The sequence below is a fragment of the Hyperolius riggenbachi genome, chromosome 3 (genome assembly GCF_040937935.1).
Source record: "Hyperolius riggenbachi isolate aHypRig1 chromosome 3, aHypRig1.pri, whole genome shotgun sequence".
NCBI lineage: Eukaryota > Metazoa > Chordata > Amphibia > Anura > Hyperoliidae > Hyperolius > Hyperolius riggenbachi.
This window is the reverse complement of record NC_090648.1, coordinates 207,646,334-207,668,959: the sequence shown is the minus strand read 5'-3', so window position 1 is coordinate 207,668,959 and position 22,626 is coordinate 207,646,334. Positions and strand designations below refer to the sequence as shown.

The 22,626-nt window shown below is 40.9% G+C and overlaps 2 protein-coding genes across 3 annotated transcripts in view; one reads left to right on the top strand and one right to left on the bottom strand.

Moving 5' to 3' along the window:
* LOC137561287 (dual oxidase maturation factor 1-like) overlaps window positions 1-2,831 on the bottom strand; it is a 46,013-nt gene extending 43,182 nt beyond the window's left edge. Inside the window, exon 1 of the mRNA XM_068272548.1 lies at window positions 2,685-2,831. The gene's annotated coding sequence lies outside the window, so the exon portion shown is untranslated. The remainder of the gene's footprint in view (window positions 1-2,684) is intronic.
* A 117-nt stretch (window positions 2,832-2,948) lies between these two features.
* The window catches only part of LOC137563307 (dual oxidase 1-like), a 162,654-nt gene continuing 142,976 nt past the window's right edge, over window positions 2,949-22,626 (top strand). For both annotated transcript variants that reach the window (XM_068275599.1, XM_068275598.1), the window contains exons 1-2: window positions 2,949-3,044; window positions 21,679-21,993. In XM_068275599.1, the coding sequence (XP_068131700.1) occupies window positions 21,981-21,993 (13 nt within the window). In that variant the 5' untranslated portion in view covers window positions 2,949-3,044; window positions 21,679-21,980. The remainder of the gene's footprint in view (window positions 3,045-21,678; window positions 21,994-22,626) is intronic.

The following is a 22,626-nucleotide window of genomic DNA, read 5'->3' as shown; positions in this document are numbered from 1 at the left end:
CTGCTGGTTTAATACAATGTGCAATCACACAGATGCAGTGAAAGGTACTGACTGCTGGTATTATACAATGTGCAGTCACACAGATGCAGTGAAAGGTATACACTGACTGCTGGTATAATACAATGTGCAGTCACATAGATGCAGTGAAAGGTACTGACTGCTGGTATAATACGATGTGCAGTCACACAGATGCAGTGAAAGATATACACAGACTGCTGGTATAATACAATGTGCAGTCACACAGATGCAGTGAAAGGTATGCACTGACTGCTGGTATAATACAATGTGCAGTCACACAGATGCAGTGAAAGGTATTGACTGCTGATATAATACAATGTGCAGTCACACAGATGCAGTGAAAGGTATACACTGACTGTGCTGGACCTGGCACAGTATAGCAATTAGCAAAAGCCAGCTGCGACAGACAGGGTTGTATATGCAGTGTCAGTGGCACACACACACACACACACACACACACACACACACACACACACACACACACACACACACACACACACACACAAAACACATCCCAAGAACATTAGCTCTCAAAAGAGCTTTTTTTGTGTGGCTTTTGTGTTGCTTTTCAGCAATAAATATCAGCAAGGAACAAGCTAACAAGACCTAACTAATGCTTTCCCTATCTCTGCAGTAACCTCTCCCTTTTCTCACTAAAGCAGGCAGCAGACAGAGTGAGAAAATGGCAGACGCTGCTGCCTTTTATAAGGGTGGACGGGGGTCTAGGTGAAAGTGTAGCCTGATTGGCTGCCATGTGTCTGCTGACTGTGATGTAAAGGGTCAAAGTTTAGCCCAATGATGTAGTATAGGGGGCGGGTCGAACTCACCATGTGCTCGCGTTTCGACACGAATGCGAACCCCCAGGGTTCGCGTGAACAAGTTTGCCTGCGAACCATTCGGGCCATCTCTAGTCTTGAATTGGCACCATATTGAGCTGCAGATTATTACATGCAGAGAAATATGAAACAAAGCTCTGTACACATGCGCTAGATGAAACTCAATCAAGGCGGCTGATAACTGTTACCATTGCCAATATTCCAGCGTCTGTACAGCAGCCCCTGACCCTTCTCTTACACTCGGCCAGCGATCCACCAGATGGATCACTTTGGCCAAGTGACAGTCTAGAGCACTGTTCTCTCCACTTACCCTGCCACGTAATGTCACTCCCATGCTGCTCCGCCCCCAGCATAGGAACAGAACAGGTCAATAGCCTACAGGCTAGTGACACGTCTGTACAGCCCTGCAATTTTTCACGATGAGGTGGGTGCCAACCTCTGTGTCATGCCTTGTATGGGTGTAGGAGGTTTAAGGTTTCACTTGCTCTTTGCTAATACTTAAAGCACTACATCAATAGAGCAGTGGTGATCAACATGCGTACAGCATTTGATTTACCCCATATGTGACATGGTGTTTGTCGATTACCCCTGATAGCGAATGACGTCCCATCATCTCATGTACTCCTTGGTATATATTCATTCAGGCTTCTACTTTGTTGTACAGAAACATTAAATTATACATGTGGGCAACCAGGTTGAATTCATATTTTGCAGTATCTGGGCAAAGCGAGATTCTGAGTGCACTGGATTTAGGCAGAATGGGAAAGTTGGCAAATGTAATTTCCATAATAAATAACCTTATAGCAGCATCAATGAAAAAAAAACTATTTGCACAGTTTGTACATTTGTAAGTGTTTTGTATCTTTTCCAGTCATTATCATTTCTGCTTTTTCATCATACAAATAAAAGGTACAATCATTCTACTTATGCCAAATGAACCTTTACCTGCCTTAACAGGAAGAATAGTATTGTTCACAGCTATGCAGCAGTGACACGTTTACTGATAACATCAAAATAATCTTATCATTGATCAGGATTCCTAGTCTAATATTAGTAGCACACTCCAAAGTCACATTTTAGGGACAGCGGGTTGGCAGTTAATGTACCTGGTATACTTTTGGGAGGAAAACCATGCAGACACAAGGACAACAATTAAACTCAAAGATACAGATAGAGGGGTGAAAGCTTAACAGTTTATAGCTGCAAGGCAAGAGTACTAACAACTAAGCCACAGTGCAGTGTGCAGTGCACTGCAAAATACAGATTCTGCTGAAAGCAGTCTACAGTCTTAGTAAGAAAACCAAAACGTAACACCATGCAAACACAAGAAGAATGCTTAAATGACACTCAGATAGAGGGATTCAAACTCAAGATCTGAAAGCTGGAAGGTAAAAGAGAAAATAACAAAGTCACTGCACAGCCCAAAATCAATACAAGCAGTCTATAGGGTAATATTCAATACCACTATTTAAATTATAAAATCAGCAAGTAAAACTTAACTTAAAGAAGTATCAGCCCTCTATCATCTTTTGAAAAACGATCCATTTCATCAGGATGAAATTATTCTTCAACGGGGCAATTAAAATAAACCTTTTGGGTTAGTTCATTAAAAGTTTGCTATCCCTCCATATAGGCATGTCTGCCTCTTTCCCAATTACTAGGAGTCATTGAAAGGGGCGATGCAGTCAAGATCAGAAAAGTTTCGCTGTGATTACAAAGTCCCCTTTTTAAATCTCACAGCATTGATTATAATAAAAATAGTGATAAAATGCGTGCAGTTGTTTGACTGTTTAGCACCATGTTGGAAGATAAGCAGAGAAGTCGCCTTACCTTGTTGACGTTCTTTGTCGCTAGTAGCAGTTCACAGCTACTGTGCCAGAAAGGCTTGATACAGTTCTGTGGCTTCACAAGTACACTGCGCTAAGAAAACTCTGTACAAACAATACTGTCTTCACATCCTGTCTTCTCTGGGAGGCTTAGAACAGCTGAAATCATGTTGCATGTACATGTCTGGAGCTGTATATTTAAATGAGGTCACGCAGCAGCCCTGCCCTACTAAACGAAATCAGAACTTTATCCAGCAGATCACTTGTGCCTCATCCAGGGCTGCATGGTACACACACAGTGCTGCGGCTTAGGAAGCTGAGAGGGACAGAGTTAGCCTAAGAATTAAATATTCTTCAGTTTAAGGTCAGTGAACTATTTCTTCCACCTGCGTTCCTAATGTTTTAGATGTGTAGCTGTAATGAAGAAGTTGAAATACTTTATGCTGAAATCTTAAAGGGCACCTAAACTAAGAGGGATATGGAGGCTGCCATATTTACTATGTTTTAAACAATACCAGATACCTGGCTGTCCTGCTGACCTTTTTGGTTGCTGTAGTATCTGAATCACAAACCTGAAACAAGCATGTGACTACCTACTCAGACGTCAGTCAGAAAACATCTGATCTGCATGCTTGTATAGGGTTTATTGTTAGAAGTATTAAAGGCAGACGATCTGCAGAACAGCCAGACAACTGGTATTGTTTTTTTTTTTAACAAAATAAAGTTTATTGTACAGAATTTTGTAGTGTACAAGGCATATATACATAAGTCATAGATATAGATGTACCGTCACAGCTGTAATACAAGTATAGAGTAATTCTATCAGGCAGAAATTGTAGTTGTACACGTGGAAGAGCATCAGGTGTATACATTATAAGGACTGACAGTTCAAGGCAGGTAAATATAGATCTGATAACAATCTGGGATGGAAAAGAGTGTAACCACAAATTCAGATTACTATGGTTAGGCAACTTGTATTGTTTAAAAGGCAATAAATATGGCAGCTTCCATGTCCCTCTCACTTGAGATCAGGTGTCCTTTAAGTTACTTGTGCAATGCAATGAGTCTTGGCTTCGCACTGAAGTCTTGCTGTTAGATGTTGTTCGGATACATGTGTCATCATTTCTGTATATGCTGTATGTTTTGTTAATGTTGTAAAGCAATATTCCTATGCAGATGTTAGGGGATCAGTTTGCATGAGCCAACCATTGGCAAGGCTAGAACAATTTGCTTCATGTAGGTATCTGACAGTAAGTAGCATAAAGCAAATTCTGCTTCTGCTGACTTTCAGCAGGCTTTCCTACACACCCTTGCAAGCAATGACATCATCCCATGGCTTCCCTGCTTGAGTACATAGTCACTCAGGCAAGGGTATACAACCCCCTATACAGACATTGCAGAGCCAGTGAGTGCTATTTTGTGCATGCAGAGGCACTAGGCAATGTCTGTTTGTGGCGTTAGTAGGTATTTTCACAATCCATTTGGGGCTTGTGCAGTCAGATTTTATTTCTATAAGGTTACTGTCATCATCATTTGTCATATGCAGTACGTCTGTTAATTACAAGTGTTTATAGTCAGCTTTTAATAATGCACGTGTCTTCTTTTAGGTTTGAAATTTTATTTAGCAGTAGAGGATACTCTGCAAAATCCACTAATTCTCTATATCTAGGCTTCATTGCTTCCAATAAGACTCTTAAAGTGTACCCAAGGTGACATGATGACATAAACATGTAAAACGTGTATGTACAGTGGCAAGCATATTCAGAATTAGACAATGTTTCTTTTTTTCTTTTTGTGCCTGAAAGAGTTAACTTTCAGGCATGTGAGTGACAGTCTCTATCTTGTTGGACCCTAGATTATAGCGTGATCCTCACTGAAAAGGAATTACAGTCATAAAACTTTTCCTGTAGAGAAACAACTTTTGAGTACAAGGGATAAATGAAAAAATCAATAGTTCATAGTTCATATAATTTAGCTGTGAGACACATATATTTGAACAGAGACAATAAAACATTACATTTACTTTGGAGATGTTAAACATAAAATAAAAAAAAATGGGATAGCTAAAAAAAGGGTCTTTTTTAGGAGTAGGAGGATAGATATAATTGTATATCTTATCATCATTTTTTTCACCTTGGATTCACTTTAAAGTTTTGGATTCCTTCCCACCTCCAATGAATTATAACGTTAAAGGACCACTATCGCGAAAAATTGTAAAATTTAAAATACATGTAAACGTACACAAATAAGAAGTGCTTTTCTTCCAGAGTAAAATGAGCCATAAATTACTTTTCTCCTATGTTGCTGTCACTTACAGTACGTACTAGAAATCTGACAGAACCAACAAGTTTTCAACTAGCCCATCTCTTCATATAGGGGATTCTCAGCATGGCCTTTATTCTTTTTAAAGACATTCCCTGAAAAGGATTTATACAAAGATGCTGCACACTTTTTTGGCCTTAGCATAGAGCAACTAATATTCACTAAGTGCTTTTGAAAATAAAGAAAACCCTAAGAACCCCCCATGAGGAGATGGGCTAATCCAAAACCAGTCGTTTCTGTCAGATTTCTTCTACCTATGGTAAGTGACAGCAACATAGGAAAAAAGTAATTTATGCCTATGTGCTAAGTTGTCCTATGTGCCTTCTTGTCTCAGCAGTACTCCTGCTGTGCTCTCTGTGTGAGGATAGGTAAATTCAATATTTAAAAAAGGATGTGGTAAACCACTGGAGTTGGGAACTTAGGTGCAGAGACCTTGTGGCCAAAGCCTGTAAGATAAAAGGAAGCCCACTGGTGATTCACTCTGTCAGTGTCTATACGCTACTGAAACATCACGCTAGCAAATGTATGATGATGCAGCTATGAGGCAAGGCATTCTTTTGAAGGCTTTATTAGCATTTATAATGGCTTAATGAGCTGTGGAGCTGGTGGATAGCCGTACAAGGGAAAGTCAAATAACAAGCTCTCAGCATTTGTTGCTAAAATCATTAAGTAGATAATAAGAAAAGCTGACAGATTTGACTCCTATAGTTTACTAGCTTTTGCAAAACAAGCAAACCAACAAAACAATTAGGTTATCTGCTGAAATGACTGTGAACATGAAGTGAAAATAAACAAATGAAATAATCAACTTTATCTGCAGATTTAACAGGACTTTTTCAGAGTCCCATATTCTTATTTTTAATTCAAAGGTTAAAAATCTAGACTTGATGGTTTAACTATCTTGTGATCGTGTGTTTCTTTTTATATTTACTTAGCTCCCATATAGAGTAATGATGGTATATTCACCCTCATATATTTACCCTGCCATCAGATTGTAAGGGTCTGTGCTACTATTGGGGAAAACTGAGCAGCTTCCCAAGCCCCCCGAGCTGGCTCCTCCCTGGTCTCCCTTCAAGTGAATTGTGGTCCCCTGAGCCCCTGCAAAGTTTTCAAAAGCAGAGCAACTCACCTTTTCATCCCTGCTGGTTTTATCTTCTTCTTGACCCAGTGGAATGTCATTGTCTACTGAGAGGAGTGCGCCGGCCTGCCAGCCAGCCAGGTGAGTTATTCTGCTACTGAAGACTCTGCGGGGGCCAAGGGGACCACAAGTTGGGGGAGACCTTGGGAGGTGTAGCCAAATCAAGGGCTCAGGGGTCAGAAACAAAGAAGCCCTCTAATGCCATTTACATGGGTGGGGGGTAGAGGGCCCCATGTCAATTTTGCCCAGGGACCCATTGTAGAAAAAAAACGGTCCTGCAAAATGTTTGTTTCAATCAACCAAACAAATATTATCAAAAGGAATTCTGCTAAAAGCCGACTTCCCGACTAGGGAGAAACTGTGACATGTGTCCTTGAGTTATTAACCCTTACAGTGGAAGAAAAAAAAGAAAAAGAAACACAGGCAGGCAGAATCAGAACTTGACCATTCAGGGGTTCAAAACAGTTAACATGGGGTAAAAGAGAATTTGGAAAGATGGGAAAGTTTGGGGGGTGAAAAATGGGGGTAGGGTAATGGGTATTTTGTGTCTGGCCAGTGGCCACCCCCCAGTCCCATGTCATCTTCTGTTAGCTTCTAGCCTGTGGATCTGTCTCCTGTCAGGGGTCAACTCACTTTGGTAAGATCCCTTTTTCAGCTGGGCAATTCATTAATGTCGAGTAATTAGGGGACACCTTATACGCAGTCCATAATCTGAAGTGTGTCTCATCCTTGCCTTGGATGTGTAAGATAAGCCTCTCCATTTAACTCACAAAATTGACTCCTGTGTAAAACTCCCTAATGATCGGGTCTTAGTGATTTTTCCATTTCCTGATAATTACACTCTATGGGCTCGATTCACAAAGCGGTGATAACCCAGTTAAAGACTTTAGGCGTGATAACCATTTTTATCATGCCTAAACTCAGTTTAGGCATGATAAGTTTAGGCATGATAAGTTTAGGCATGCTAAGTTTAGATAAGTTTAGATCGCACGCAAAGTCCCGCACGTAAAGCAGCGCCATTAAACTCTATGCAAAGTGCACCAGACATTGCTAGCGCAAAACTTTTGATCAGCTGTGCACTGCGGTGCTAGCCCAGTTGGTACTTAAACTTATCACACCTAAAAACTTATCACACCTAAACTTATCACACCTAAACTTATCATGCCTAAACAGAGTTTGGGCGTGATAAAGGGCTTTTCTCCACGGTGCTAACTGTTAGCACCGCTTTGTGAATCAGGCCCAATGAATTTTAAATGTGTGATAAATTTTGTTTTATTTTTATATTTCCAGTCATTATGATGTAATAGAAGAAGGTGTTTGGTATACAGTATGTGAGTTCCTGTATGGTGTCTATCACTGGATTCCAAAATGATGTTATGATTGGGCAGTCCCATACATTGTGTAGCAGTGTACCCACCACCCCATTGCATCTTCAACATTAAGAGTTGGTGACTGGGTAAATGTTGCTAAGTCTAAGTGGGGTGGAATACCATCTTCATAGAATTTTGTAGTTGATTTCATATATACATGATGAGGGGATTCATAGGTAACATGAAAGCACATTGTTTAGCACGATAGGTTGTATACCCACTGAGACAAGTAGGGGAGGGACATGTCCTCTGTGTTTGTAAACATTACATATACAGTATATGCAAGCAGGGCCGGCACTACCATAGAGGCAAAGGGGGCAATTGCCCCAGGGCCCCAGAGCTTGTAGGGGCCCCCAGGGGCTACAAGAGGAAAAACATTTTTTCAAAAAGACCTTATAGTTTTTGAGAAAATCGATGTTAAAGTTTCAAAGGAAAAAAATACACATTTAAAAACCCGCCGACTTTAACGGTTTATAGCAAATCCACCTTAAATGCTAGAAAACTTAAATTTGCAGGATATGTTAAGGAGATCATTGGGAATAAGAGGAAAAAACAATTTTTCAAAAAGACCTTATAGTTTTTGAGAAAATCGATTTTAAAGTTTTGAAGGTAAATGTCACTTTTAGTAGCAAACCTAACGGTAGTGTAATTTTACATGCATCACAAGAAAGAGCAATAAATTTCCTGACAGGGTTTCCAGGGGGTCTATACGCAGCCGCAGCGCTTTGGCCAGGGATCGCTATACAGCCGCAATATGGCTGTATAAAGATCCCTGGAATTTTTTCCTATTTTCCCAATTTTATTTTATTTTTATGTTTAGAGTGAGGGAATTTTTTTTTAACCCCACGTCCCCCCTCCTGAAACTTTTTAACCCCCTTTCCCCCATGCAGGCTGGAGTAGCCAGAATGTGGAGCTCAGACCGATTGGGGCTTCACACCCTGACTATACCAGCTGCAAAAAAGGTTCCTTAATGCCGATTTTTGTTCCGGGGTATCTGTTGGGGGGGGGGGGGGGCAGGTTTATTTTGCCCTGGGGCCCCATTGTTGCTTAAACTGGCCCTGTATGCAAGAGGGTGGATCTAGTCCCATTTGATTGTAATAAATGTGGACATTGCATGTAGGTCCAACTGTCTAGTTTAAGGTCTGGGTAAGCATTTATTATGTCATATATGGACAGCCCTTCCTCGTTAGGGCTCACTGGGCCATAGCACTGGTTACTAACTTTCACACTCCTTGTGGCTTGTAGCACGACATTTTATAGTGGGCTCTGGGTTATCTGAGATGGGAAGTAGCAGGGTTTGCCATGGAGATATGTTTTGTGACTCCCTTGTTTGGGTTAATATTATCAGGATGTTGTTAAAGCGTACCCGAGGCGGCATGTATCATGGTGAGATAAACAAGGGTAGAGTGCAACACATACTAGTAACCAGGCTGTTTTACTTGCTTTTATTTTGCTCCATGAAAGAGTTAATTTCTAGGCGTGGAAGTGACAGCTACTGTCTTGTCAGTACCTCGTTGGGAATATAGTAAACATCACTGATAAGCAAAGTACAGCCATAAACGTTTTCTTGGCAGAATATACCTTGGCAGAGTATAACTTTTGAAAGCAGACAGAGATAGGAAAAGGTCAATAGTTGATGTATTTTCACTCAGGGACACTTAATAGGCTGCAACTGAGCAGAGACAACAAAACATTCAATCTACTTTGCAAATGTTTAAATATAAAAGAAAAACATGACATATCTAAAAAACAAAACAAAACATTTTTATGAGTAGGAGGATTAATACAATTGTTTATCTCATCAGTTCATTTTTTACCTCGTGTTCACTTTAATGAGGGAATGTTTGAGTGGTTAACCTTATTTTTTTAACTTCATAGAAGACAATCTCATGAGCAAAATAAGCAAAATGTTATTGTTGAGTTGTACCCATCACTTAAAGGGGCTCTGTCAGTGCCCTTTTTTTGGTTAGATTGTTATTGTTTAATTTAAAGGATACCCGATGTGAAAATAAACAACGGAAATAAATAATTGCATCTATCCTCCTTCTCTTAAAAATGACTTTTAAGATATTCCACAGTTTTATTTTATATTTAAATGTACTTTTTTTTTAGCTTTTATTGTTTTTGCTCAATTACACATTTATTGAAGTATGCCAGAGCTAAAATCTATGAACTATTGACCCTTTGTATCTCCTTCATGCTCTCAGAAGCCATTTTCTGCTAGGAAAGTGTTTTATAGTTGTACTTTTCACACTGTAGTCTGACCCAGTCCAGACACAGGAACTGCCACTTATATACCTGATGTTTAACTCTTTCAGGCAGAGAAAGAAAAAAGGAACACAGCACAGTTATTTGTGTGCTAGGCTCTGTACATACACATGTCTATCTCATCATACCACATGTCACCTCGGGTATCCTTTAACATTGGTACCATGCCATTATGCAGCAATGCACCATTAATGCTCTAGGGAAATGTGTTTGAGACAACAACACTAGAAATCTTGGTATTGGCAACGGGGAAAAAGAAAATGATCTCTAAATACTCCTAAAATCACATGGAAAGTAAGCATGTTCCAGTTGATAGGTTATGTGTGTACAAGAATTGTTAAAGCAGACTTGAAGTCTGTAAGCACATTTTCATTTGCTCAGTAACCATTTTACATTCAGAATTTTTAAAGCATTTTTGATGTCCATGACCAGAAAACATACATAGTTATACACTATGCAATTTCACTGCTGCAGCTGCTAGCTTTGTACTGCCCATGCCCAATGCAATACAAAGATGGGGATACAGACCAGCAGAGATGATTACTTCTAAACTTGTGAGAAATTACAACTACAGTACACCTAATGAAGCGTGCATATAATAAGGGCTCTGGTTAAAAAGAGCGCCAGATATAAACAATATTTAAGTTATTGTTTAATAAAATGAGCTTGTAAAATATTGTTTATAATACTGATATTCTACTATTCCCCACTGTAACCTGTATTTTTACATTTACTAAAATGAGGACTCGTAAAAGTGATAAAATATTGTTTATTTATTCTGGATTCTGAGCTCTCATTTATACCACATATCAACACATTAACTACCTACTGCTACATCTATCTCAAAAACATTTCCAGAATCCGTCCCTTCCTCCCACAAAAAGCAACCAAAATGCTTATACACGCTCTAATCATCTCACGCCTTGACTACTGTAACACCCTACTCTGTGGTCTACCAAAAAGCAGACTAGCACCTCTCCAAACCCTACTAAACTCTTCCAGATCCTCTGAGGCAGCCCCTCTCTGCCAATCTCTCCATTGATTACCAGTCGGCCAAAGGATCCAGTTTAAACTTCTCTCGCTTGAATACAAGTCTCCATACATTTCACCTCCATACATTTCCTCTTTAATCTATAGATACCTCCCTGCCCAGATCCTCCATTCCTCACAGGAGACCCTTTTGTACTCTAGCCTGGTCACCTCCTCTCACTCTTGCATCCAGGACTTCTCCCGGGGCTGTCTTTGCATCCAGGACTTCTCCTGGGCTGTCCTCCTCCTTTGGAACTCTCTCCCTCAGCTGGTTTGTGATGCTCCGAGCCTGAAAACCTTCAAACGTACTCTGAAAACACACCTGTTCAGACAAACATATACTTTGCTATAGGTAGCACTGAAAGCACACTGCCTTAACCACTAACCCCTGTGTTTCTTTCCATACTGTTTCCTCCCCACTACCCTCTAGATTTTAAGCTTGCAAGGGCAGGGACCTCCTCCTAGTGTTTCTCATACTGCTGTAATTTAACATATGCACAAGTACCAACTACACATTAACTATGTATGTATTTGTATTTCTACTATTCAATGTCATGACTGTACAGTGTCTTGTATTTCTTATGTATATTTACTCCCCATTAATTGTTTTGTACTATGTACAGTGCTATGGAAGATGTTGGCGCTATATAAATAAAAAATAATAATAAAATAATAATTATAATCATAATAATAATAATTGTACTACTTCATTCATATAGTAACACATCTTTAATCCTTACCAATATTTTACTATAACCTACTCTCCCTATTCTTTAGGGTGCCTCACTCCAAGACCCCCTGGTGGTGCCTAACCCTAAGATCCCCCTGGTGGTGCCTAACCTTAACTCACCCCTGGAGAGCGCCTAACCTTAAAGGGATAGTTTAGGGGGGTCGGGGGAAAATGAGCTGAACTTACCCGGGGCTTCTAATGGTTCCCCGCAGACATCCTGTGTTGGCGCAGCCACTCACCGATGCTCCGGCCCCGCCTCCAGTTCACTTCTGGAATTTCTGACTTTAAAGTCAGAAAACCACTGCGCCAGCATGCCCGTGTCCTCGCTCCCGCTGATGTCACCAGGAGTGTACTGCGCAGACACAGACCATACTGGGCCTGCGCTGTGCGCTCTTGATGACATCAGCGGGATCGAGGACATGGCAACGCAGGCGCAGTGGTTTTCAGACTTTAAAGTCTGAAATTCCAGAAGTGAACCGGAGGCGGGGCCCGAGCATCGGTGAGTGGCTGCGCCAACACAGGATGTCTGCGGGGGACCGTTAGAAGCCCCGGGTAAGTTCAACTCATTTTCCCCTGACCCCCCTACAGTATCCCTTTAATTCCCAATTTTGTTTGTGTAAAATAAATTTGTATATGATTATATATGGTTTTATTTAACATAGAATACAAAAAAAATTATAATTGAGGAGTCAAACGTAAAAATAACGTAAAAATAAACTTTTTTATATTTAAGTTTAAGTCTGTTGAAAAATTATCATTTGTAACATAAGTGAAAATAGGGGAAGCTGCTTGTTGTGGTGCAAAAAGTTGAAATGTAAATGATTTTTTTTTTTGAGAAAGCATAGGGAACATTTTTAGAATCACCTACAGTATACAGTTTAGAAATTTGTTAAATGATGGGTTACTGTAATCAATACATTTTGTATGGAAATGAAAGTTAAATATAACAAGCAATATGTTTGTTTTATATTTTGGTAAACATTTTTACAAACGATATAATTGTTTTATATCAAGGGGCCCTTTTTATACACCTGGTGCCATTAGAGAAACGATTTTCATTGATGTGAATGAGGCACCCTTCTTAACAGGTGCCATTTTACTTGATACCCTAATGAAGCAACACAGTGATGATAATTCAGTGGGCTTGTGTAAAGGAGCTCCAGAATGCACTGGGGCATCAGTTGATGTTTAATAGTAGTCAGCATAGTTTGTGTTTGATTACAGATTAGATACTGAATAGGGTGTGTGCTGTATGAGTGAGCCCTGATAGTGAGTTGCTTGGTGGAGTTGAGAGTATGAAAATAGGTATATTAAATTATGCCTTCATCATATCAAAATTTAAATGGATGGACTTTAGGGATAAACCTTATGAATGTATAGCATCTAAAATCATACCTGTTATTCAGTGTCTAGGAGTGATTCATCTGCTGAGAGGTTATGGTTACACCATAGAGCAGAGATGGATTATGATGTAATAGGCAAGGTAGTCGATTTGGGGCCCCTCTGTGGTCCTTGGTAAGCTGGAGGAGAGAGATCAGAGAGGGTGAGTGGTGGGCCCCTTGACACCAACTATGCCCCAGGCACCTGCCTAGGTTGCCTGGTGGATGATCCTGCTCTGCCATAGAGGGAAATTAGAAGGACTTAAGGCCACAAACCATACAATAAAAATGCAATCAAATGTTCTGATTTTATGACAATTTGATAAAAAAACAACAACAAACGATTAGCTGTGCAATATCTCACATAATTTCCCTCTTTTATCAACATGAGGGGCTGATCTTTCTGATCAATTTTTATGAAAGTTGAATGGTGTAGGATAGATTTATCAATTTCTCGAATTAGAGACACAAGTCATTTTTTTAGAGCTTTCAATTATTTTGTTAATAATTGGGGAAAAATGTAACGTGTGTGTGATACATTGGTCAGATTTTTCAAATGTTACAGTCAATCACAAAAATTGATTCTAATTCTCAAATTGAAAAGAAATATTAACTACTGTATCGTGTGGGAACACCTGTACAGTCTGGTCCCGGGGCAACAGTTTATTGGCAATGCAAAACAGTTTGATAGAAAGTGAACTGCTGCTGGGAGAGAAAGGTAGAGTGAGATCTTAATATGTTCATAAGTATGGTGTGAAAGACAGTACATGCTGAATAATAAGCACACAGGTGCTGTAAAAGGGTATTTGATTGAAAATATTGCAAAGAGAATATATCAGTGCAGTACAAACATAGCAGGAGACTTCAGAAATACTTTCTAGGTTAACCACTTGATACAGGCTACAAACAATTGGACATAAGGTGTAACAATCATGCAGACAGGACCGTATATTAAAAAAAATAGCTCACAATAAAGAATAAAAATCTGAAAGAAAAAAGTGCTACTCCTCCTGTCTGGTGCCACTGATCCCTGAGGAAATGGGCAGACCCCATGATGTGTGTGGTATAGTGTTTTAATACAGGGTTAATATCTTTTAATCTGTTTTTTTTTTTTAATCCAAAAGGCATAACTACTTCCTTATCAAAGTCCCTATGCCTCTTTTTTACCCTCCTATACTACAAATGGGAACCTCCCATACTCTAGAACAACCTTTCTCAACCTTTCTACCCTTTAGGAACCCTGCAAATAACTTTGGGGTATCAGGGAACCCCTGCAAACAATTTTTTGATCTCGTGGAACCCCTGCATTTATTTTGGAGGAGGCATGGTCTTTAAAATTATGTGTGGCTGTTTATTTCACTACCCCTATTACACTACCACTCATTATACTGTCTCCTGACCCCCCAATTTAGTGCTTTTTGTTGAAGTATCACCTATTATAATGTGCTCTATTATACTACCCCCACAATGAGGGAAAATGCTATGGAACCCTTGCAGAGTACTCGATGAACCCTGGGATTCCAGGGAACCCTGGTTGAGAAAGCCTGCTCTAGAACTACCTACTATTAGTAATGCTACTTAATTCATAGTTAGTTTTTACTTTACCTTTACTTGTTGTTCACCAGTACAGTTATTAGATGTGTTGGAAAATGGTCTGCAGCTTGGTGATAAATCAATTGTCCTGCAAAAAAGTAGAGTTTTACTTTAGCTCATAAAGATTTTTAGTCAATTCCTTTGTCTCTTTGGTGACATTTTCACACCTTCTCAATAAAATGCCTTTTAAGCCACCAGCAAGCAAGAAAACACTATAGTCACAATACTATATTTTCACAGTACCTTTTACATCTACGTTTTGGTACTTTTTCAATTACAAAGTGCTAAAAAGTTATTTTAAACAGCAGATGAAAATAATTTCCAAGGAGAAAACTTGGGAGAAAAAGTGTATAGGATCAGGCCCCCGGTATATACAGCACTAGGACAGTAACACGCATAGTCATCACACACACATTTGCAGAGCCTGCAGGAAGTCTGTTTTAGGGGCTTTTCTCTCAAACACACTGATAGGAATACCAATGCCTCTTTTGCAGGCTTTTTTGACTGGTGAAGTCACTTTCTGGAACTAAGGTTAGGATTCGACATCCATGTTTTTTTTAGAGAGTATGAGAGACATGCTACAATACTTAACCCAACCTTTCTTTAGCGTTCAAACTGGAATCCCTAGTGCATGGGGTCTCCATAGCAGTTGATGCATCTGCTATGGGTTTTGCTATGTCCTTAGCGGATACCAGCAGTCTCTTTCTGTTGTATATGAGAAGCCTCTGTGCTCTGGATGAGTACAGTAACTTTTTCCTTGTGCTAATATTAGCAAAAAAGCTTCTGGGGTAGCTTACCAGGGACACGTGTGGCTTGGAGTTAGCATCAAAGATCAGTAGAAAGAAGATGATGAGTCACTGTGCCCTTACCACCTTTTTTTTCTTCAGTGAGACACACATACAGTGGTTCACACAGTGGGGGTCAGGTGATTGGCCTGACAGTTGTTTCGCGTAAGCATCAGAGTCCTTAAAGGACCACTACCACGAAACATTACATTTTCAAACACCCCCACAGTAGTTACAGCAATCATACATAATATTTACAGTGTCATTTATTTCAATGTATTGCATGGCCCTTTAAATATCCATATAACACTGTGTACTGTATACGTCAGTCCCTGCATTCGCGCTGACGGACTTCTGCATCTATAAACCCACTATAGGGGAAGCCTTATCAGTAGTTGTAAACAAACAAGTAACTATGGTATAATCCTTCCCGTGCCCCAGCTTTCTAACTGCCATAAACCCTCATGAAAACCCCCGAGCTGACAAGGTCCTTGCAGCCCCCACTCTCTGCCTGAAAAGCATTGTGAGACAGCTCTCACTACAGCACGGGACATGGCTGTGTAATAAGATACCTCGGAGCTGCTCTCCCCAACCAGTCTACTCGCTGCTTGTAATGATGCGCAGACGCAGAACTGCTAAATCTCTTCACAATGCTTTTCAGGCAGAGAGTGGGGGCTGCAAGGACCTTGTCAGCTCGGGGGTTTTCATGAGGGTTTATGGCAGTTAGAAAGACTGGGGCACGGGAAGGATTATACCATCTGTTACTTGTTTGTTTACAACTACTGATAAGGCTTCCCCTATGATGGGTTTATATGCAGAAGTCCATCAGCGCAAATGCAGTACACAGTGTTATATGGATCTTTAAAGGGCCATGCAATACATTGAAATAAATGACACTGTGAATATTCTGTATGATTGCTGTAACTACTGTGGGGGTGTTTGAAAATGTAATGTTTCGTGGTATTGGTCCTTTAACAACTGTATCTGTCCTTCAAGCCTGGAACCCAAGACCCATCAGCATCCATAAATGCGTGTCTAGTGGATTTACAAAATTGGATGAACACCAGCTGGCTGAGGCTGAACTCTGACAAAACAGAGGTGTTGGTGGTAGGTGGTCCACACATGATGGATAAAGTTCAAAACGCTCACCACCTCAAACTAGCAATTGGGGGAGATACTGTACAGTATAAAGACTCTGTGCGAAACCTTGGGGTGATCCTGGATGGAAATCTAAAACTCAGACAGCAGGTATCAGCTGTCGTCAAGTCTTCCTTCTTCCATCTAAGAAATATAGCGAAAATCAAACACCTTATCCCAGCTGAAGACCTACCTGCCCTGGTTCACGCATTTGTATCCTCCCGCCTAGACTACTGCAACGCCCTGTTAATCGGATCTACGGATAAGGTTCTGCGCCCCTTACAGCTAGTACAGAATGCTGCAGCCAGACTCCTAGCCAATGCCCCCCGCAGCTTACACATCACCCCAGTACTGCAAACTCTTCACTGGTTGCCAGTAAAATGGAGAATCAATTTTAAGATCTGCCTGCTGACATTCAAGGCTCTACACCACATGGGACCCAAATACATAGCGGATCTATTGGAACTTTATGCCCCTCCACGCACCCTCCGCTCTGCCAACAAGATGAAGCTGGTTATTCCCAGGATACACTTAACATTTGGTGCTCGGGCCTTTTCCTATGCAGCCCCTACTCTATGGAACTCACTTCCACAATCGGTACGAGAGGCTCCTTCTCTGGACAGCTTTAAAAAAAGGCTAAAAACTCACCTCTTTTCCCTAGCCTTTGAGACTGCATAATGCAGGGTCACAGCGCTTTGAGTCCCCAGGGAGAAAAGCGCTATATAAATATTATTGTTATTGTTGTTTAACACCATTGATGGGAAGGGCACAGTGCCTCATCATCTACATTCTACTAGCCTTTTCCTTGTGGCTGTAGCTTATATGGCATTGATTGCTTATTTAGGACAGTTTTGTCAGAGCAGAATTATCTACAAGGGAATTGATGCAGGTTTAGGCAGGAAATTTAGGCAGGGGCCTAGCTGCCACCTTGTTTGACATATCTCCCACCTCAGCTTACCATAAAGATCCTCAAGGGGAGCCAAAGTTGCAATTTTGCCTTGGATCCCATTTTGTCTTAATCCTTCACTGAGTGGACAGTGGGCATGTAAACAAGAGCACTTCAAACCCATTTCACACTTTTTTTGAAACATGGCTTTAATGTGAATTGAGCTTTGCCAAAGTAGACATTTTTATTAGAAAACATGTGTGTATTTTGTCATGTCTTTTTTTTACTCTAGTTATATTTGTATGTAACATGGACATTTTGGCAAAAATGTTGATGAAGTGAAAATATCAATATTTTCCCAACAATAGTTTTTGCTTTCCCATTGACTTCAGTACATATGGTTTTTATAAAAATAAAAATACTGTTTTTCAGTAAATTTTTGTATTTTTCAAAAGGAATGTCAGAATCAATGTCACTTTTCTCCCACTTTCTACAGAATGGAGAACTAGTGGTATAAAAGCTTTAAAGGATACCTTAGTCCTAAATGAAAACTAAAAATGATGCCCTGTGTGTGTGTGTGTGTGTGTGTGTGTGTGTGTGTGTGTGTGTGTGTGTGTGTGTGTGTGTGTGTGTGCTTGTGGGGAGGTGCACATAGGCTTACCACACCTCCTGTAGCCCGGCGTCTGTCTCCGTTCGCCCGCTATTGCTGCCATTGTCCAGGTCCTGGTTGGAGTGGTCAGTGCCATTTGTCGTGGATTTACTGTGCTGAGCATGCACAGTATGTCCTTTTGGGTGGCTTGTGCCAAAAACGTCATCGCGTGGGTGTGCAAGCGTACAGCACGCTGGGTTCCCGGTGAGCCTGGTCACAAGCCACAAACAAGCCAAGAGGACATACTGTGCATGCACAGCGCAGTATGGCCAGGTATGTCTGGGTCAAAGGGCACTGATCCAACCAGGGCATGGACAATGGCAGCTATAGCGGGCGAACGGAGGAGACGCCGGGCCACGGGAAGTGCGGTAAGCCTATGTGCACCTCCCCACACACAGACAGAGCATCATTTTTAGATTTTAATTAGGACTCAGGTATCCTTTAATTCACACTAAATAGTTTAGTAGATGACTGTACATTCCCTTGTCAGCATGGTATGACAAAGAAAACAATATTTTGCATCTGCTATTATTCCAGAAGAAGCTAGTTTGAGCTTATTAGCATTGCAAAGTTAAATGTAGCAACATGTGATGTATAATTGGTTAAGGAAGAGGCTTGATTGCACTTATCAAGCAACACACCTCTCTAACCATGGGAGTGTCACACTCAGAAACGAAATATTATGACAGTGATAATCTGATTTGTTGAGCAAATAATTTGTTGAGGTAATGATTTGTAAAATAATGTCTGTAAGCTTTTTGGTCAGGGATTGTTTATAATAATTATTGGAATGGATCTGAGCAGACTGACACTTCAACTAGTAGCTGATTAATCAATGGTGAATGTCTGAGGGAGTCCATGGCAACAGCCGCTGCTAATGTGAACACAACTTGTCTTGTATGGCAAACACAGCAGCCCAGGTCTACTAAGGTTCTTCTTAGCTGTAGAACATTGGACAGTATGATGATCTCACAAATGTGGTCTGATTTTCCTATGAGGTAACACATTTCCATCCTTCCATATTTGATTGTAGTGATGATTGCTGAAAGATAAGTTATGCTGTCACAGTGAAAAAAAATGGATAGAATTTACATCAGAATTTACATCAGGTAATTTTGATTTATATCTTCCGTCGCGCTGTAAAACAGAATATAGAGTATAACAACAATACAATATAAACAATGCAAGACAAAGGTGGATTACAGCTGATGCCATTAATAAGACAGCTACAGTTTTTTTTTGTATAGGGGTGGATGACATGCATGTACAGCATTAAGAGAATAAGGGAAAGAGAGTCCTGGCCAATTGGACTTACATGTTAATGGGTTAAGGGATAGAACAATAGGTGAAGGGAAGCTCTGTATGAGATGGTAATGTGGTGGGCAGTGGCCAAAGTGTGATAAATGAAATCCCATTACCTTGGCCTTGTTGGAGGCATCTAAAATCGGCAACACGGTGGCATAGTGGTTAGTGCTCTTGCCTTGCAGCACTGGGTCTCCGCTTCGAATTCCAGGCAGGGCACAATCTGCATGGAGTTTGTATGTTCTCCCTGTATCTGCATGGATTTCCTCTGAGCACTCCGGTTTCCTCCCACATATGAAAAACCTACAGATAAATTAATTGGCTTCCCCCTAAATTGGCCCTAGACTACGTGCATACACTACATGATACATACATATGAATATGGTAGGGATTAGATTGTGAGCGTCTCTAAGGGACAGTTAAGTGGCAAGACAATATACTCTGTACAGCGCTGCAGAAGATGTCAGCGCTATATAAATACTAAATAATAATAATCAAATGTATAAAAGATTTAAAATCAATTGATTGAAAAAGAAGGAAATCAATGGGCTTGCTTCCAATAATCACATTAAGTATGCTTAGTACTGTAGGGGGGTTGGGGAAAAAGAGCTGAACTTACCCGGGGCTTCTACTGGTCCCCCTCAGACATTCTGTGTCTGCACAGCCACTCACCGATGCTCCAGTCCCCGCCTCTGGTTCACTTCTGGAATTTAAGACTTTAAAGTCGGAAAACCACTGCGCCTGCGTGGCCACGCCCTCGCTCCCGCTGACGTCACCAGGAATGTATTGGGCAGGCCCCATATGGTCTGCGCCTGCACAGTATGCTCCTGGTGACGTCAGTGGGAGCGAGGACACGGCTGCGCAGGCGCAATGGGTTTGCGACTTTAAAGTTGGAAATTCCAGAATTGAACCGGAGGTGGGGACCGGAGCATTGGTGAGTGGCACAGGACGTTTGTGGGGGACCATTAGAAGCCCCGAGTAAGTTCAACCCCCTACAGTACTCCTTTAAATGCTTTATTGAAGCTCAAAAACACTGTGTTTTGTGGAATTACAAGCCCACCTCATCAGGTTAATTGGAAGCATATAGTAACAATAACAATAAAAGGGGCTTGATATAGTAATTCTATTCACAATGATGTAAATAAGACATGCATATATAAAGCATAACATGCAAAATACCGTATATACTCGCAAGCAAGCCGAATTTTTGACCCTCCAAAAGTGGGCCAAAAGTTGGGGGGTCGGCTTGCTTGCAAGTGATGTGGTCCGTGGTCCCCTCCCCCGTCCGCTCCCCCCCGCCCCGTTCCCCCCGCGGCCGCCGCTGCAATTAGCTTACCCGGCGGCTTCCTCTATTCCCCTCTCCGTCTCCGTGTAGGCATGTAAATAATTCACAGCAGCTCGCCCCACGGCGGCTGCTGTGTGATGAGGGAGGAAGCTGTAGGGAGAGCGGTTCCCATAGTAACGGCGATACACATCGCCGCTACAGGAAGCCGCTCTCCTACTTCCTCCCTCATCACACAGCAGCCGCCGTGGGGCGAGCTGCTGTGAATTATTTACATGCCTGCATGGAGACTGAGAGGGGAATAGAGGAAGCCGCCGGGTAAGCTAATTGCAGCGGCGGGCGGGGGTCCACCTACACATACTGGGCACTACCTATACTGAGCACTATACTAGCTATAATGGGGCACTATACTAGCTATACGGGGCACTATACTAGCTATAATGGGGCACTATACTAGCTATACTGGGGCACTATACTAGCTATAATGGGGCACTATACTAGCTCTAATGGCTATAATGGGGCACTATACTAGCTCTAATGGGGCACTTTACTAGCATACTGGGCACTATACTAGCTATACTGGGGCACTATACTAGCTATACTGGGGCACTATACTAGCTATACTGGGGCACTATACTAGCTATACTGGGCACTTTACTAGCTATAATGGGCACTTTACTAGCTATACTGGGCACTATACTAGCTATACTGGGCACTATACTAGCTATACTGGGCACTTTACTAGCTATACTGGGCACTTTACTAGCTATACTGAGGCACTACCTACCCATACTGGGCACTATGCTAGCTATACCGGGACATACTGGGGGGATCACGCGGCCAGCATTTTCTACCCCCGGCTTATATGAGGGTCAATCATTTTTTCCTGTTTTTCCGGGTAAAAGTTGGGGGGTCGGCTTACATGCGGGTCGGCTTGCTTGCGAGTATATACGGTAGGTATGAAATTATTATTGACTTCATTAACTGGTTATCGAATGTCTAACATACTTTCTTACATGACCTCCAACAATAACCGTCCGTTCACTTAAAAATATAAACTGTATTGCATTTTTCTATTGTTGCAGAAATAATGACTCACAGATTATTCTTTTTTTTTTCTTGTTATAGGTTCTATATCCACATTTTTTCGAAACACTAATGAGAAAAAAGGCAAAGAATGCCAGAAATACATCATAGTAAATGCTAATGAGGGTTGCCATGTAACAATCACCATAGTAGTAAATATGATAGGCTCACACTCATAAATGACATCATCAGGGCAGAAAATCCACTCGAACATACATGTGAGTAGTGGCCAAGCTACCTACGTGACCTAGAAACGGTTGAAAGAGAAGGCGGGAGAAAAAAGGAAAGAAGAGTATTAAAAAGGAAAAATCGAGAGGTAGTGCAGTGCCTGGAGCCAGAATCGTATGAGGCCCACAGGTAACAGCCGCCAATTATACTGTACTGGTAAATTCCTTTTATGAATATCAATCAACATGCTATTGTCTTTGTATAACTGTTATCGTACTAACTATCATCATTTATTGAAGTAGTAAAGTTATTCTTTATATTATAAAAACATTTCTTCTATTATAAACACAACTCATGTACCCTTAGTAAATATGCAGCGATCATCCAGAGATATCTCCAGGCTTCCCCCTTCACAATTAAAATAACAAGCCTCTCATGGAGGTTCCATGTACCTTTAAAAAATATTTGCATCAAAAGACGTATATGCCAAAATGGTTCATTTAAAAAACAATGTGAAACTGCCATGTGCCTGTTTGTGACCCTGTTGGCAGCGTGTTGTCTTTAAAGGACCACTATTGCGAAAATTGTAAAATTTAAAATATATGTAAACACAAATAAGAAGTACATTTATTCCAGAAAAAAAATGAGCCATAAATTACTTTTCTCCAATGTTGCTGTCACTTAAAGTAGGTAATAGAAATCTGACAGAAGTGACAGGTTTTGGGCTAGTCCATCTCCTCAAGGACTAACCCATCGGGGATAAGAAATTGTTTTTTCTTCCTAAACTAAGAAGGTCAGTTAATTAGTACTAGTAGTATTAAC